At 54.4% G+C, this 13219-nt stretch overlaps 1 protein-coding gene across 1 annotated transcript; it reads left to right on the forward strand.

Annotated features, from left to right (window-relative positions):
* Positions 1-5608: 5608 nt before the first annotated feature.
* On the forward strand, positions 5609-12942 carry TLX3 (T cell leukemia homeobox 3). The gene is made up of 3 exons (XM_054996174.1): positions 5609-6020; positions 7483-7726; positions 12732-12942. The coding sequence occupies exons 1-3, from the start codon at positions 5609-5611 to the stop codon at positions 12940-12942; spliced, it is 867 nt and encodes a 288-aa protein (XP_054852149.1).
* Positions 12943-13219: the final 277 nt, after the last annotated feature.

The following is a 13219-nucleotide window of genomic DNA, read 5'->3' on the forward strand; positions in this document are numbered from 1 at the left end:
ATTATCAAAGACTCTGTGATATATTATCCATTTCGCCCAAATAATATAGATATCCTTTTTTTTAAATATAGTAATAAAAACATACTAGCGCCTTTTAAAAGCCACTATTACTTACCACCCCTTTTCATATTGTACTATCAGAGACACTTTGGAATTGGTTTAAAAGCACATCATTCATTATTCAAAGCTCATCTTTGCATATTATCCCAGCCTCGAGTCTGCCAGGCTCCCTGTGAAATCGTTCGCAAAATTGATAGTAGCAGACACCCGCGCAATAAAAAGAGCGCCTTGGGCAGGCCGGGCTGCCATTATGCAGATGAAGCCGCGCTCTCCCCCTCCGACGACGACGCCCGGCCCCCGATCCGGGACCCGGGCGCGCCTGGCCCGCTTGCCGGGCGGCCCCGGCACCGGATCCGGCCCGGGGGGCGGCGAGGGGCGTTCCGAGCCGGAGCCCCGGGCCAGGCGGCCGGGCGTTCGCGCCCTCCTCTCCTCTCCTCCCCGCTCCTCTCCCGCCCGAGGCGGCCTGGCTGGCCGAGCAGCCGCTGCTGGTAGCCTGGAAATCCAATTAGCTCCGCTCGGTCGGCAACTCAAGCTAATGATCGGGCCGCTTAGGCGCGCCGCGAGAGCGAGCGGGGAGAATCCAATTAGCTCTGCCTCCCAGACGGCAGCCGCTTCCCCCGAGGCCAGGCGCCGCGCACGGCTGCTCGGCCGGCCGGCCCGGGGGCCAGGGCGGGAGGCGGCCAGCGGGGGCTGCCCTGGCAGGGACGCCCGGCCGCGGAGGCACCTGCCTACCTGGGCAGGTGGCTGGGGGAGACCCTTGGCCAGAGGCCCTTGCCAGGCGCCCCAGAGGCCGGGGGTGGGCAACAGCGCGCGTCCCTCGCAGCAGAGGCTCCAGCTGCGTAAAAGGAACAGGCGCTGCCCTCCCGCCTCTTGGCGACGGCAGCAAGACCCCGTAAGCCGCCTTGTCGATCGAACCATCGCTTCCTGAACCTCCAGAAGACCTACAAGAAGTCTGACATCAAAGTACACTCCCCCGCACAAACCTTAAAGTTTGCTTGATAACGATGTAGATATAGAAAAATCGCTCTCCAAGTAGATCAAAATGCCTGTCTGTCTGTGGGTCTCCATGTGTATGTTTATGGGTTAAGTATGTACGGGATCTCATAGACAGGTTTTGTTTTAAAAAAGAATGTGTCTTCCCTCTTGCATTGAGCGCAGACATTGGCGTGAAAAGGCCTTGAAAATCTCGGTCAGAAACATGTTTTTTTTAAAAAAAAAAATTGTTAAGATCCAGTTTGAAAAACAGTTTCGAAGCACGCTATTTTGTGTTATTGCCTTAATAAAAAACTATTATCCGGATTGTGGTGTGTGTGTGTGTGTTGACTTTGGATCAGTACAACTGCGAACAACTTGCGTCTAGTTTTTAAAATAAATCCTCTGCAATGAACAGTCCTGTGGACATATGTACGTCCGCTACCACAGAAAATGCGAATAAAGATAAACGAAAGAGCGAGCGTCTCCGAATTATTCGTTTGAAATGTATGCGGTTCAACCGCCGCAAGAGGGGACCCGACAGAGCCCTTGGAGTGGGAAGGCGCTCATGGAAGCGCTCAGAGCTAGCATCGGACCCCTTCGAGGCAGGTCAACAGGTTGTGAGCAAGTCACGTCGTGCCTCGAGGGCTAGAAATGTACAAATGGGAAGAGCGAGGAGAGAGGCGCCAGAGCCCCCATTCCTCGCCATTCATTCTTTGCGTGGACTCGATCTGGCCGTGTTGACTAGGGCGGTGGAAGCATCTTTGGCAGGAGCTGCCAGGCCCCTGGAGTGGATCTATTTCCCCCTTCTTAATCGGATTATCGGGGACAGAAATATCCCCACACGCTTCCCAGGTAGGCGGCCTCTTCCAAACGTCCGCCTGGAAACAAAAAGGGACGCCTTTAGGCGCTCTCCACCTTTGCCAAAAGGCCCCGCCGTTGCAGGGGGTCAGTTTCTCGGGATAACCACCCCCCTTCCTTCCTTCCTTCTTTCCTTCCTCGCAAGCTACAGATCCCGTTGTGCCGTGCATTGCCTAATATCGGCCAGCAACCATTTCTACCCAATCCCACCGTTTTTTAATAAAATAACTCCAGCGCGCTCCATTTGACGCCCATTAGATTGCTCGTTCCAAGGGGGCGCTGCGAGAGACGGACTTGGTGTCGCCTGGATCGCTTCTTCTCTCCCGCCCGCACCTGCTCTGCATCTGGGTCCGCCCTTGAATTTAACTATAAAAACCTGCGAAGGGCGTGCGGTTCTGCCGCTAATCTGGAAGAACAGGCTCGAAAGGAAGCTTTCTCCCACTGATCTGATTTTTTGAACTAAGTTTTCGGCTTTCCTATCCCTTTCTCTGCTTCCCAGATTAGACAAACAGGCGACGTTTTGTTCTCTTTGCAACCGACAGGGAGTTTCAGACCTCCCTCCAATTGATCGAAGCTTTAAAAAAAGTTGTCAGCGGAGGGAAAAAAATTTAAACGAAGAGCTTGTAAATCAAAGAGGCTGAATGCTCTCGGAAGCCTGACTTGGCACACACATACACACACAAAAACCCCAACACGAGCCTGGAGAAAGAGATCTCACCCGAAAACGACTTTCTTGCTTCTTCTTCCAGCCAATGCTCGCCTTGAGGGTCTGCTAAACGGGGGCCCTAAAAGAAAAACGCCTTTGAGGAAGGTTGGGGGGCAGAATTCTGGCTTACCAAGTCTGGGACTCCGTACGTGAAAAAGGACAGGCGTGGATCTCCCTGGTTGACAGTATATTGCTGTTGGCAGAGACCAAAGCACCGGTTGGCGAATTTTGGGAATCGCTGGTTCATTTAAATCTAGCTGGGGGGGGGTCCCCCCCTCCAAAACCCACTCCCTCCAGTCGCCAGTTATTTTTCTCAGAAAGCCACCGAATTTCTTTCCCCAGGTTGAAGATGGAAGCGCCCAACCTGTGCAACCCACGGTTTTTAATACCTTGGATTAAGCCGGGGGCGAGGGGGAACAATTGTCTGTAAAATTGTAAATTGCTGGTAAATGTCCCTAACTCTCCCTAATCCAGTTTCCAAGTCAGTACTGTGATTAGTTGCGATCTGGTTGTGGGGAGAATCCCTCCGCAGGGAATACCAAGTGCCGCCCCCCATACATATACTTTCACACCCACATCTCAGCCCACACGCAGGGAATATCTATATTTCAGTCCCCGCATTTCAATCCTTTACTCTTAAAGAATCGTTTCCGAGAAAGGGAGAATCTGGAATCGATTCCCTGGGTGGGTTTTTTGGGGGGTAATCTGGGAAAGAGGAGAGGGGGGAAATAAAATATTTTATTTTATTTTTTCTCTCCTCCTTCCCAGATATCCCTCCCCAAATAAAATATTTTATTTTATTCCTCTCCTTCTCAGATATCCTTCCCCCTAATAATTTTTTATTTTATTCTATTAATAGAAATAAAAATAAAATATTCAGATGAAACGGAAATTATATATGTGTTAAAATATTTTAAAAGGCAGTTAATATTCAAGAGAACTGTTGGGGGGGGGAGATAAAGAAGCTGGAAGTGTTTGTGTTTGTGGGGGGGCGGCCTTCCCTTATTCAGCCTTCCAGTATAGTAAGTAAGCCCAATAAACTCCACAGGTCTGTTTGCATTTACTGTTGCCATTTAAATTATTCAGTGTGTTGCGGTAATTGAATCCTAAGCTTTAAAAACTAATATACTCCCTCCGTGTCACCGCTTTCTGAAATCACGAAATCAGCCCTAACAGGTGCTGATCAAATACTATTACATTCTATTAAAACGAAAATTCTATTCCCTGTTTTCATTTCCCTTTATAAAGGGGAAAGTAAGTAAATGCATTTGAACGTTATTTAATTTTTAACGCTTTTAGTCCAATTTGGACGTTAGGGAGCGTCTCCAAACTCACAGCGCACGCCAGACAAGTGCGGCAATAAGTTGTGTTGACATCAATTAATCCAAAACGGAACCCCCTCCTTTCTGGGCAGTCCCCTCCCCTGAAACCTTCTGCCAGGGAGGATGCGCCATGCAAATCCGGGCCAGTTCGATCCAAGTGGGAGGCGAATCAGTAAGGCCGGAAGTGTCAGGTCGGGAATGAATAGTAATAAAGCCGGAGAAATTGCGCGACCCCAACTAATTCAGCGTAAAGCACTCACACACGCGCCCCAAAAATTAACAATACAGTCATCAGACAGAAAGGATGGCAGGTATTTAGTCTCTGAAATATAGGTCTGTCTCCGTCTAAACAAGGATAAATTGAAGAAACACATCAGATCCAAAAGGGCACCTGAACGGCCACTTACTACGACCTCGAGAAATGGGGGGTTATATTCATTTGCGGGTGGGGGAACCAAATTATTTGGCACGGGTTGTTTTGTCCCTGTGCCCTTTCCTCCGCTCAAAGCAGAAGCGATTTTTTTAAAGTCACCAAAGGCGAATTTAATAACCCTTGCTCGAAAACCTCTCTACGAGTGTTTCAACGACTCTTCGTTGTGAAGTTGTTTTTATAAAGATCGACGCTACGACCCTCCTCTCCCTTCCCCCGACTCTTCCCATGTTTACTCCAAAGTTAGCTTGGGGAGACTTACTTCCTAGCAAGTGTGCAGCCTTCCAGCCCGGCCCTATGCATGTTTACTCGGAAGTAAACCCCATTTTGTCTAGTGGCTTGCCCTACGAAAGGACTGCGCTTATTTAAGCTCATACCCTGGAAATCAAGTTCGTTTTTAAGGTGCCTCTAGCCCCCAATCTTGCTATTTTAGTCTTGCTACCCCCAAATAAGAGTGGAGAGGCACAAATCTGGGGTTCAGATTATGAGTCAGAGGGGAAAAATTGCATTTAAAGCCACTCCCAAATGAAAGGGGGCACTTTCCAAGAGGGAGGGGGGCAACCTGCGTCGCCTTACCTTCCGCACAGTGTTTATCAACAAAGACCTATTGGAAAGAGTTACATCGATCCCCAATTAATCCACCGAGGAGGGAGGGAGGGACGAGCTTCGCGATTGCCAAACCAGGAATTGGGTCCCCCTCGCCCGTTCCCAAACGACCGCAAAGGGTGCGGGCGAGGGGGAGGCGAGCCAGAGGGGGGCCCGCCTTTGCCACGGCGCAGCTCGGCTCAATTTCCTCTCGCTCATTTCCAAAGACAACATTTTCAGGCCGGCGCTGATGATGGCAATATCCGCCCCGCGTTATCGGAGCTAATAAATTTGACCTATTGTTCGTTTGTTAAAATGATGTCACCACGGAACAGTCCCTAAGCTCCTATTCCAATGAATTAGGCCTTTATTGAAAGCGGGGAGCCAATGGGAGGAGAGAGGCTTGTTCGGGGCGGCCAATGGCAGCGGCGGGAGAGAAATTAGAAGCCGAAACTCCAGGTTTGGTTCAAAAAAGATGACACACAGCCTGTCGGGCCGGACCACTCTTGGCAAAGTTTCAGAGTGACAGCCCGACGGAGCGGGACCGTCCATGGATCTACTGTGAAAGGGGAAGGGAGCGGGTCTGGGCTGGTTTTTTTTTTTAATAGGGGAATTCTTCCCTCTTTTTCCCCCTCCTCCCGCCGTCCGAGCCAATATTTCTATTCACCAAGGATGGATCAGCCAACGAGCACACAGACGCCGCACCAACACGAGCCCATCAGCTTCGGCATCGATCAGATTCTGAACACCGCCGAGCAGGAGACCCCGGCCCAGCCCGCCCCGCGAGGGTCCGACGGCGGGCCCAACTACCTGGGCAGCCCCCGGAGCAGCGCCCCGTACCCGTCCCTGCCGGGCGCCTTCCCCGGCCTGGGGGCCCCCTTCGAAGACTCGGGATCTTACAGTGTCAACCTCAGCCTGGCCCCGTCGGGCGTGATCCGGGTGCCCGCGCACAGGCCCATCCCCGGGGCCGTGCCGCCGCCCATCTCCAGCGCCATCCCAGCCATGCCAGCCGTGCCCAGCCTCGGCAGCCTCAACTTCCCCTGGATGGAGAGCAGCAGGCGCTTCGTCAAGGACCGCTTCACAGGTAAGCGGGGGTGGGGTGGGGGGCTCCAGGCGCTCGCAGAGGCCCAGAAATTCCCTCTGCAACGACGGGGGCGGGAGAGAGCCGGGCGTGCCCCCCTCTGAAGCGGGAAGGGGGGGGGACTCTTTAAAAGGGATTCTTCCTTCTCTTTGCCGAGCCTTCTTTCGTTCTGCATTTCTAACATTCTCTATTTCTAACATTCGTTCGTTCTCTGTTTCGTTCTGTATTTTTTGCCTTTCTGCTTAGCCTGGGTGGGGGCAGTCCCGCTTTCCCCGGCCCCCGCAAAGGTTTTCATAAATAGCAGGCCTAACACTTGGCTCGGGGGCTCGGAACCGGGAGGGACCCTGCCAGGCGCGCCCATTCGGAAGCCCTTCAGCCCTTCCAATGGCGGCGGCTCTTGGAAAAACAGGCCGCCCGGAATCCGAACCGGTCCGGCCCATTGGCCCCCACGCTGGGCTGCAGCCTCCCCTCCCCTCGTCCTTGGCAAGCAGAAGCCGGGAAAGCGAGTCGGCCGCCTCGTGTGTAATCCCATTCCCGAGCGTGGACGGGGAGGAGAAGGCAGAGACTCGACACCGGGCCGCGACGGAGATGCTTTCGGGTCCAAACCCGGGTTAGGTCCCGCGGCCCTAGGCAGGCATAGCCGGGGAAAGCCGCACAGCTGCCCGGAGCACTTCGTGGCCAGGACATTTATCCGCGTGTGTTTGTGGGGGGAGAGATCAGCGCCGCATTTCCTGATAGAACAGGCAAGTGCAGTCTTTGCTGTACTTGAAAAGCATTATTATTATTATTATTATTATTATTATTATTATTATTATTATTATTATTATTATTATTAGTAAACACACAAAACTGATCAAACAACAAAAACAATATCACAATACTCGTTTTATTATATTGATTTGTTGTTCCTGTTGCTGTTCATATTATTAAAATCTAATAACAACAACAACAAGGTCAACAGTAACACTATTTCATGGGCGCCCCGGGGATGGGGGCCTCCCCAGAATTCTTCCCGGTCGGGCCAGCTGTGACCTAATTTCGCCCAGCCACCCACCCCCATTGCCCCAAGATAAGCCCTGCGAGGCGCTGCAAAGGGGATCCGGACGGGGCTTTCTCCCCGGAGGGATCCCTTCTTCTGGCTCCGGAGCTTCGTTTCCCTCGAGCCCTTTTCTCTCAGACTCTTTTCGGCTGGCGGCTCCCGAGCCCCCGACATTATGCCGCTAGGAGTTTGACACCCTTGATCCGGAGTGACTTCGATTCCCATCTCCAGGGGCCTCCCGGGCGCCCAGCCGGAGGAAGGCTCTTTGCTAGCCGGCAAACATGGCAGGGGTGGGAAGGGGCGAGGGAAGGGCCCTCCCTGCCCTCCAGCTGTTCCTGCCCGGCCAGCTGTTGCAGCCCTGCTGGCTCTGGGCCGGGCGCTTCTGGGTCTTCGCCTCTCACCCGGCGCTCTCTCTGTCTTGTCTAGCGGCGGCGGCGCTCACCCCCTTCACCGTGACGCGGCGGATCGGGCACCCCTACCAGAACCGCACCCCGCCCAAGCGCAAGAAGCCGCGCACGTCCTTCTCCCGGGTGCAGATCTGCGAGCTGGAGAAGCGCTTCCACCGGCAGAAGTACCTGGCCTCGGCCGAGAGGGCGGCGCTGGCCAAGTCGCTCAAGATGACCGACGCCCAAGTCAAGACCTGGTTCCAGAACCGCCGGACCAAGTGGCGGTGAGTCGCGGGGGCGGCCGGCGGGAGCGGGGTGGGGGCAGAGGAGGAGGCCTGGGAGGCCGGGCGGAGAGCCGGCACGCACGCAAGCACTCACACTCACACGTGCGCTGGGAGATCCGTGTTGGAGTTTGCAACGGTCCCTTCTTAGGCGCGCTCAGGGAGTGCGCGGGGAGGGTCACTGGAGGGCGCCTGGGAGCGAAAAGCTCTGCACACGCTCAGAGGCAGAACCTGCTGAAGGCACCCCGAGCTCCCAAACGATACCAGGATTAAGAGGCCCCAGAACGTCCCCCCCCCCCCCAATGTGCTAAGTTTTAGGGCTTTCCCCCTTCTAAATGGAGGGGTGGGGTGGAACAGTAGAGCGCAACCCGATCCGGTCAGATCTTGGAAGCGAAGCAGGGTAGATACGTGGATGGAGGAGCACCAAGGAAGACTCTGCAGAGGAAGGCGCCGGCAAACCGCCTCCGCCTCTCACCACGGCGGGCACTCAAAAGGAGAGGAGATCTGAGGCCCTCCACGGTCTCCTCCGTGGTCTGTTCATGCACCAGCCCTGCTGGAGATTCTTCTGTATTGATCAGGCCACAACCCTCTTCCTCAGACGCCCCCAACCCAATAAACCTCCCACCCCCTGCACGGCTTCGGCCAGCGCTTCCATCCTGGCGCGCAGCACAGGTGCCCCAGCTGCCCCTGGAAAGGAGGCCTTCGCGACCGGGGATGGGATCGGGGCGCCCAAGACAATCACCTTTCGAAGGGGATCAGGCGGAGTCCGGTTCCTCGGGAGATCCAGGCCCGCCTGCCCGTCTGGGGCGCAGGCTTCTGCGCCGTGCTGCGCTTTCCGGCGCAACCCCTAAAGGACTTTCCTAAGAGGAGGCTCTCCGCGCGATCCTAAACCTGTCTACTCTACTCGGTGCAGCTTACTCCCAGGAAAGCCTTCTTAGGATTTCTGTTTGAATGGGAAATCTGACCGCAGCTGTTGCGGAACTTTCCGAATCGCGCAGGGGCCGCGCAAGAGAAGCCGGTGATCCGGGGAGATAAAAGGGGGGCATTCCCACGACCCTTCGGTCCTCGGTGCATTCACAGCCCCGACGCCCCTCGCCTCTAGAGGGCTTTCCCAAGGCGGAATTCGGCCCCCACGCTAGACGCCTTTTGCCCTGTAGGCGACCGGTTGCTAAACCGAGCCGCCCTATTCAGAGGCAGTGGATCTTTGCCTCGGCAGAGGCGGCCTTTGAGCCAGGAAGGCCAACACGTTCGCCTCCGCGTTGTGAGTAGACCGGGGTGTCTACGCCAGAGCAGAAGGGGAGGCCACACACCATTGTCCTGCTCTGCGCCTTGTGGGGCTGCCAGAGGCGGCGGCGGCTGGGGAGGGTGGGGAGGGGGTTGCTGGGCCTGGCCCAGACGAAACTTGGAGCGGATCCAGACAGGCAGTTTGGGGGCGGGTCCTCGAGAAGGGCGAACACGCCGTATTCACATCAGCCCCCGGAATGGCCTGCAAGACAAAAAGGCACCCTGTGGGGCCCGAAACGCGCCCTGCGACCCGCTGCGGAGGTGGCAATCCGGAACCAGGTGGCCCTATGTGTGGGGTGGGGGGGCATCACTGGAGGCCCCCAGCCCAGGCGCTGCACAAAACTCAGGCTGCACACCGACCCACGAAACAAACCCGGAGCCTTCCTCCCCTCTTCATCACACCCGCTCTTCCCCCTTTCCTGCACCACGCGCAAAGCAACACACACACACACACACACCCAGTCGTGGCGCTTTTGTGTGCGGGAGAGAAACTGGGCAGATTCTCTAGAGCTACTGGTGAGATTTTGAACACACGACAGGCTGCGAATCCCGGGCAATTCCAGGGCTTTATTCGCCCGGTCAGAAGGAAACGGGTCCTGCCTGTCAGGCGGTCAGAGTCGTTGCTGAGCAGCCCCCAGCCCCTTTTCCTTGCAGGTTATTTGACATCTGCGAACAGCGACGTCCCGCTTTGAGCCCTCCTTTCTGCAAAGGCAGGAATCCAGATGTTTCCATTGTACGCCCCGATATTAAACAGCTGCCCGACTGATGGAAGCAGAATATGGGGCTTGCAGCTGAGGCTAGCGGGACAGAAATATTAAGATGATTTTGCTAAATAATGCAAATATCCACAATAATAATAATAATAAAACAAAACAACAATATATAATAATATAACAATAATCGCAATAACAACACATATGTCAATACGCTACAATAATACAAATGTTATATTACTATTACTACTACTACTATTATTATTATTCAGAGCGATTACTCTCAGTTCAGCTTTTCAAATTGTAGATCATAAGGTGCTATTTTGGAAAAATTGGAAGCGCAGGCAAATTTATTTCTTCTGGATATCTATATATTTAAAATACATTTTTCTGGAAATATATTGGCCGCAGCCTGATACAGGGAATTGGGTCTTCTTATATCCACTTAAACTCTGGCTCGGTTTGTATTTTTTGTTGGGAAGGGTGACGGAGAAAATATGATTTCAAGGGGATCTCACTGAACACGTTTCTTGTTAGTTTATTGACATTTCAAGGTATAGAACTGTTGAGAAGGGGGCTTTGATCTTGATTTTTCTGTTTGTGCGTGTGTGTTTTTTAAATAAAAAGGATACTTTCTAATTCAAGAGTTTGGGGGGGGGGGCGATATTCAGAATAATTTCCTTTCCCGGCCGCTCCGAACCTGCTTGCTTTGCCGCCCCTTCTTTCCCTAATAGCGAAACAAAAGAAATAAAAATTCCCTCCCGGCTCGCTAGGAAGAAATATCAAGGCGCGAAAGCCTTTTAATTAAGTCTTCGAAGCCGCAACATTTCATCCCCCCGCTATCGGGTGTTCGATCTGAAACTATGAATACGTTTAATTTTGTTATAAATCTGGACGGGGGAGAAGGGGGGGGGCTAGAACCGCTCACACCATACATTGTTGGAGAGGGGAAAGAAACCCCCAGTTATGGTTGAATATTGCAAACGGTTATGTCCGGCCATTCAGAAATATGAGAAGGGATGAATTTCGTTCTCTTTCGCGTATTTCGAAAAAAAACAAGAGAGATTCTCTTGTGGTTCAGCCTTTGGGAAGTTGGATGGAGAAGGGGCGCCCTTTGCTCGCCTTCGAGCACCCCCCCCCCGAAAGCTTCATTTTATCGTTATTTTCCCTCCACCATTGCGTGGATTACAGAGCCCACAATCCGCGGTCCAGCCCTGGGATTCTCGGATGTGAATGGGGTCCAGAGCTTAGCAGCCGCAAGCGAATTTCAAAGCTATTTTTAAGGGATTGGGCGGGGGGGGGGATAAAAAAGATAATGAGGACCCCCACCCCCACCCCCGTCCAGTCCCCCTCAGCCGCAACCAGGGCCGAATTTCTTTTCCCTTTTTAAGACAAGGCAGAACAGCGGAAAGAATCGCCGCCGAAGCCAGCAGTTGGCCCCGGTCGCTTCCAAAGGCCGGGCTGCCTCCAGGACCGCGACGCGACGCCCTTTCGCTTGGTTTGCTAGTAAAGGTGCAATGGGTCGGGGTCAAGGGGGCAGAGTGCGGCCCGACTGGGGAGCGGGTCACGGGAGTGAACAGGATCGACGGTCCAGGCGGAAGGCCCGTCCATGCCAGCTTTTGAGGCCCAACCGCAACTCGCTCTGGAGACTTGTGGCGACCCACTGAGTTCTCCAGGACTTGAGGGTTTGGGTCCGGCGGCGTCTGCCTGGCTGTTTTGCGCTATTCGCCTCTCTCTGTCTCGCCTTAAAAAAGAAAAGTTCGGGGCTCAGAACGAAAATCGGGTTGCTGTGCACGTGTGTGTGTGAGTGTGTGTTCACGCAACCAAAGCCCAGCGCACCGAAACCCCCGCGTCGGTTTCCTTCGGCTTTCCTGCCGCTCCCCGCTGGCGTCAGGATACCCGGCCGGGGAACTGAGGTCCGAGTGAGATCCACAAACCAGCAGCCGCCCTGCCAGGCTCCCAAACGATCCACACGACCCCAAGGCTTCACGCGGACTTTTCAGTCTTAGACCCGCGGGTTTCGGGTGGGGGTTCGAGTCCAAACGCTCCGGCGCTGGTCTTTTCCAATCCAGTGGGAAGGGTCGGTGGGCGCATTTGGGCAGGGGGACTGGGCATCTGGGCCCACAACTTCGAGAGGGAAGACAGAGGATGCAGGCCTGGGAAAGGGATCTGGGCCAAAGGCAGGCCAGGCGCCTCCCTGCTTCTTGTGCAGGAGGGGTATGTGCGTCACGTGTGAACGCGCCATCCCGTCACTGAATGCGTAGCTTTTGAGGGATCCAGATAACGGCCAGAAAGGCCTCTATTTTAATGACGCTTCGTCCTCCCCCGGCGCCGTCTGGGCACACTTCTAGACTCTTCAGACGGATTCCCAAGGAACAGGGACCGATTAAGGATTGTGGCCTTCTTTTCTTTGGAATTCTGTGGGCTGGACCCGACGCAGCGCCGAAGCGTTTTGGAAAATCCCCTTTATTTCAAAAGAGCGTTTGCCTTAAAAGGCCTCCTGCTCGCAAGGCCCGGACTTTCAATGCGCTTCAGTGATCTTTGCAACTGTGGCTATTTTTGCGCCCCGTTTGGCCTCATGCCTCTTCGTTTTTTCCCCGAATTCGGACGATAAACTCCCCCCTCAGATTTTAATGCGACCTTTCAAAAGTTCTCTTCCGAGTTTTCTCCTGGTGCAGAAAAAGCACAAACAGAAAACACGGAAGAGAACCCTTGAAAAGCGGCATTAAAATCTGAAGGAGGAGTTAGTCGTCTGGAATTCGGGAGAAAACCAGAAGAGGTAGGGGGCCAAACGGAGCAAAAATCGCCCGTTAAAAAAGGTCACTTGCAAACCTTCACTAACGCGCAGTGAAAGCGCATTATTCAAGAGTGTGAGAGGAGCGCCGAATTCGGATGGCGCCCGGTGCGTTTAGATGGAAGGGCAGGCGAGAACTGCAGCTCTAGGGCGGGAGCCAGAGGCGCGATGTTGTGGTGTGCGGGGACTGACCGGGGTGTGTGCTTGGGGTCCGCAGGAGACAGACGGCGGAGGAGCGGGAGGCCGAGAGGCAGCAGGCCAGCCGGCTGATGCTGCAGCTCCAGCACGACGCCTTCCAGAAATCGCTCAACGAGTCCATCCAGCCCGACCCGCTCTGCCTGCACAACTCGTCCCTCTTCGCCTTGCAGAACCTCCAGCCCTGGGAAGAGGAGAATTCAAAGATCCCGCCTGTCACCTCCTTGGTGTGAAGAGCTGCTCCCGGAGGGGGGACCGGGACCCGGGCAGACACCCTCCTCCGCTTCTCCCTGCATGACCCGGAGGCCTGAACGTGGCCGGGACAAGCCAACGCCAAACCGACCCTCCCGAGGACTGAGGCCGGGAGCCGGCGAGAAGGGAGGCGATCCCACTACTGCCACCATCTGGCTGTCTCTCCTCGGCGACCGGACACCCGAGGCCCTAGCCTAGCCTAGGGGGACTGCACAGCGTTGTACCAGGGAGGCTCCCAGCCTCTTCGCCTCCCCCCAC

Source organism: Eublepharis macularius, chromosome 1 (assembly GCF_028583425.1).
Source record: "Eublepharis macularius isolate TG4126 chromosome 1, MPM_Emac_v1.0, whole genome shotgun sequence".
NCBI lineage: Eukaryota > Metazoa > Chordata > Lepidosauria > Squamata > Eublepharidae > Eublepharis > Eublepharis macularius.

Excerpts from the sequence above, each read along its gene's own strand:
- TLX3 (XM_054996174.1), top strand. The coding sequence starts at position 5,609 with ATGGATCAGCCAACGAGCACACAGACGCCGCACCAACACGAGCCCATC. Across the intron at positions 6,021-7,482 it reads CGTCAAGGACCGCTTCACAG|CGGCGGCGGCGCTCACCCCC; the intron begins GTAAGCGGGGGT and ends TGTCTTGTCTAG. Across the intron at positions 7,727-12,731 it reads AACCGCCGGACCAAGTGGCG|GAGACAGACGGCGGAGGAGC; the intron begins GTGAGTCGCGGG and ends TGGGGTCCGCAG.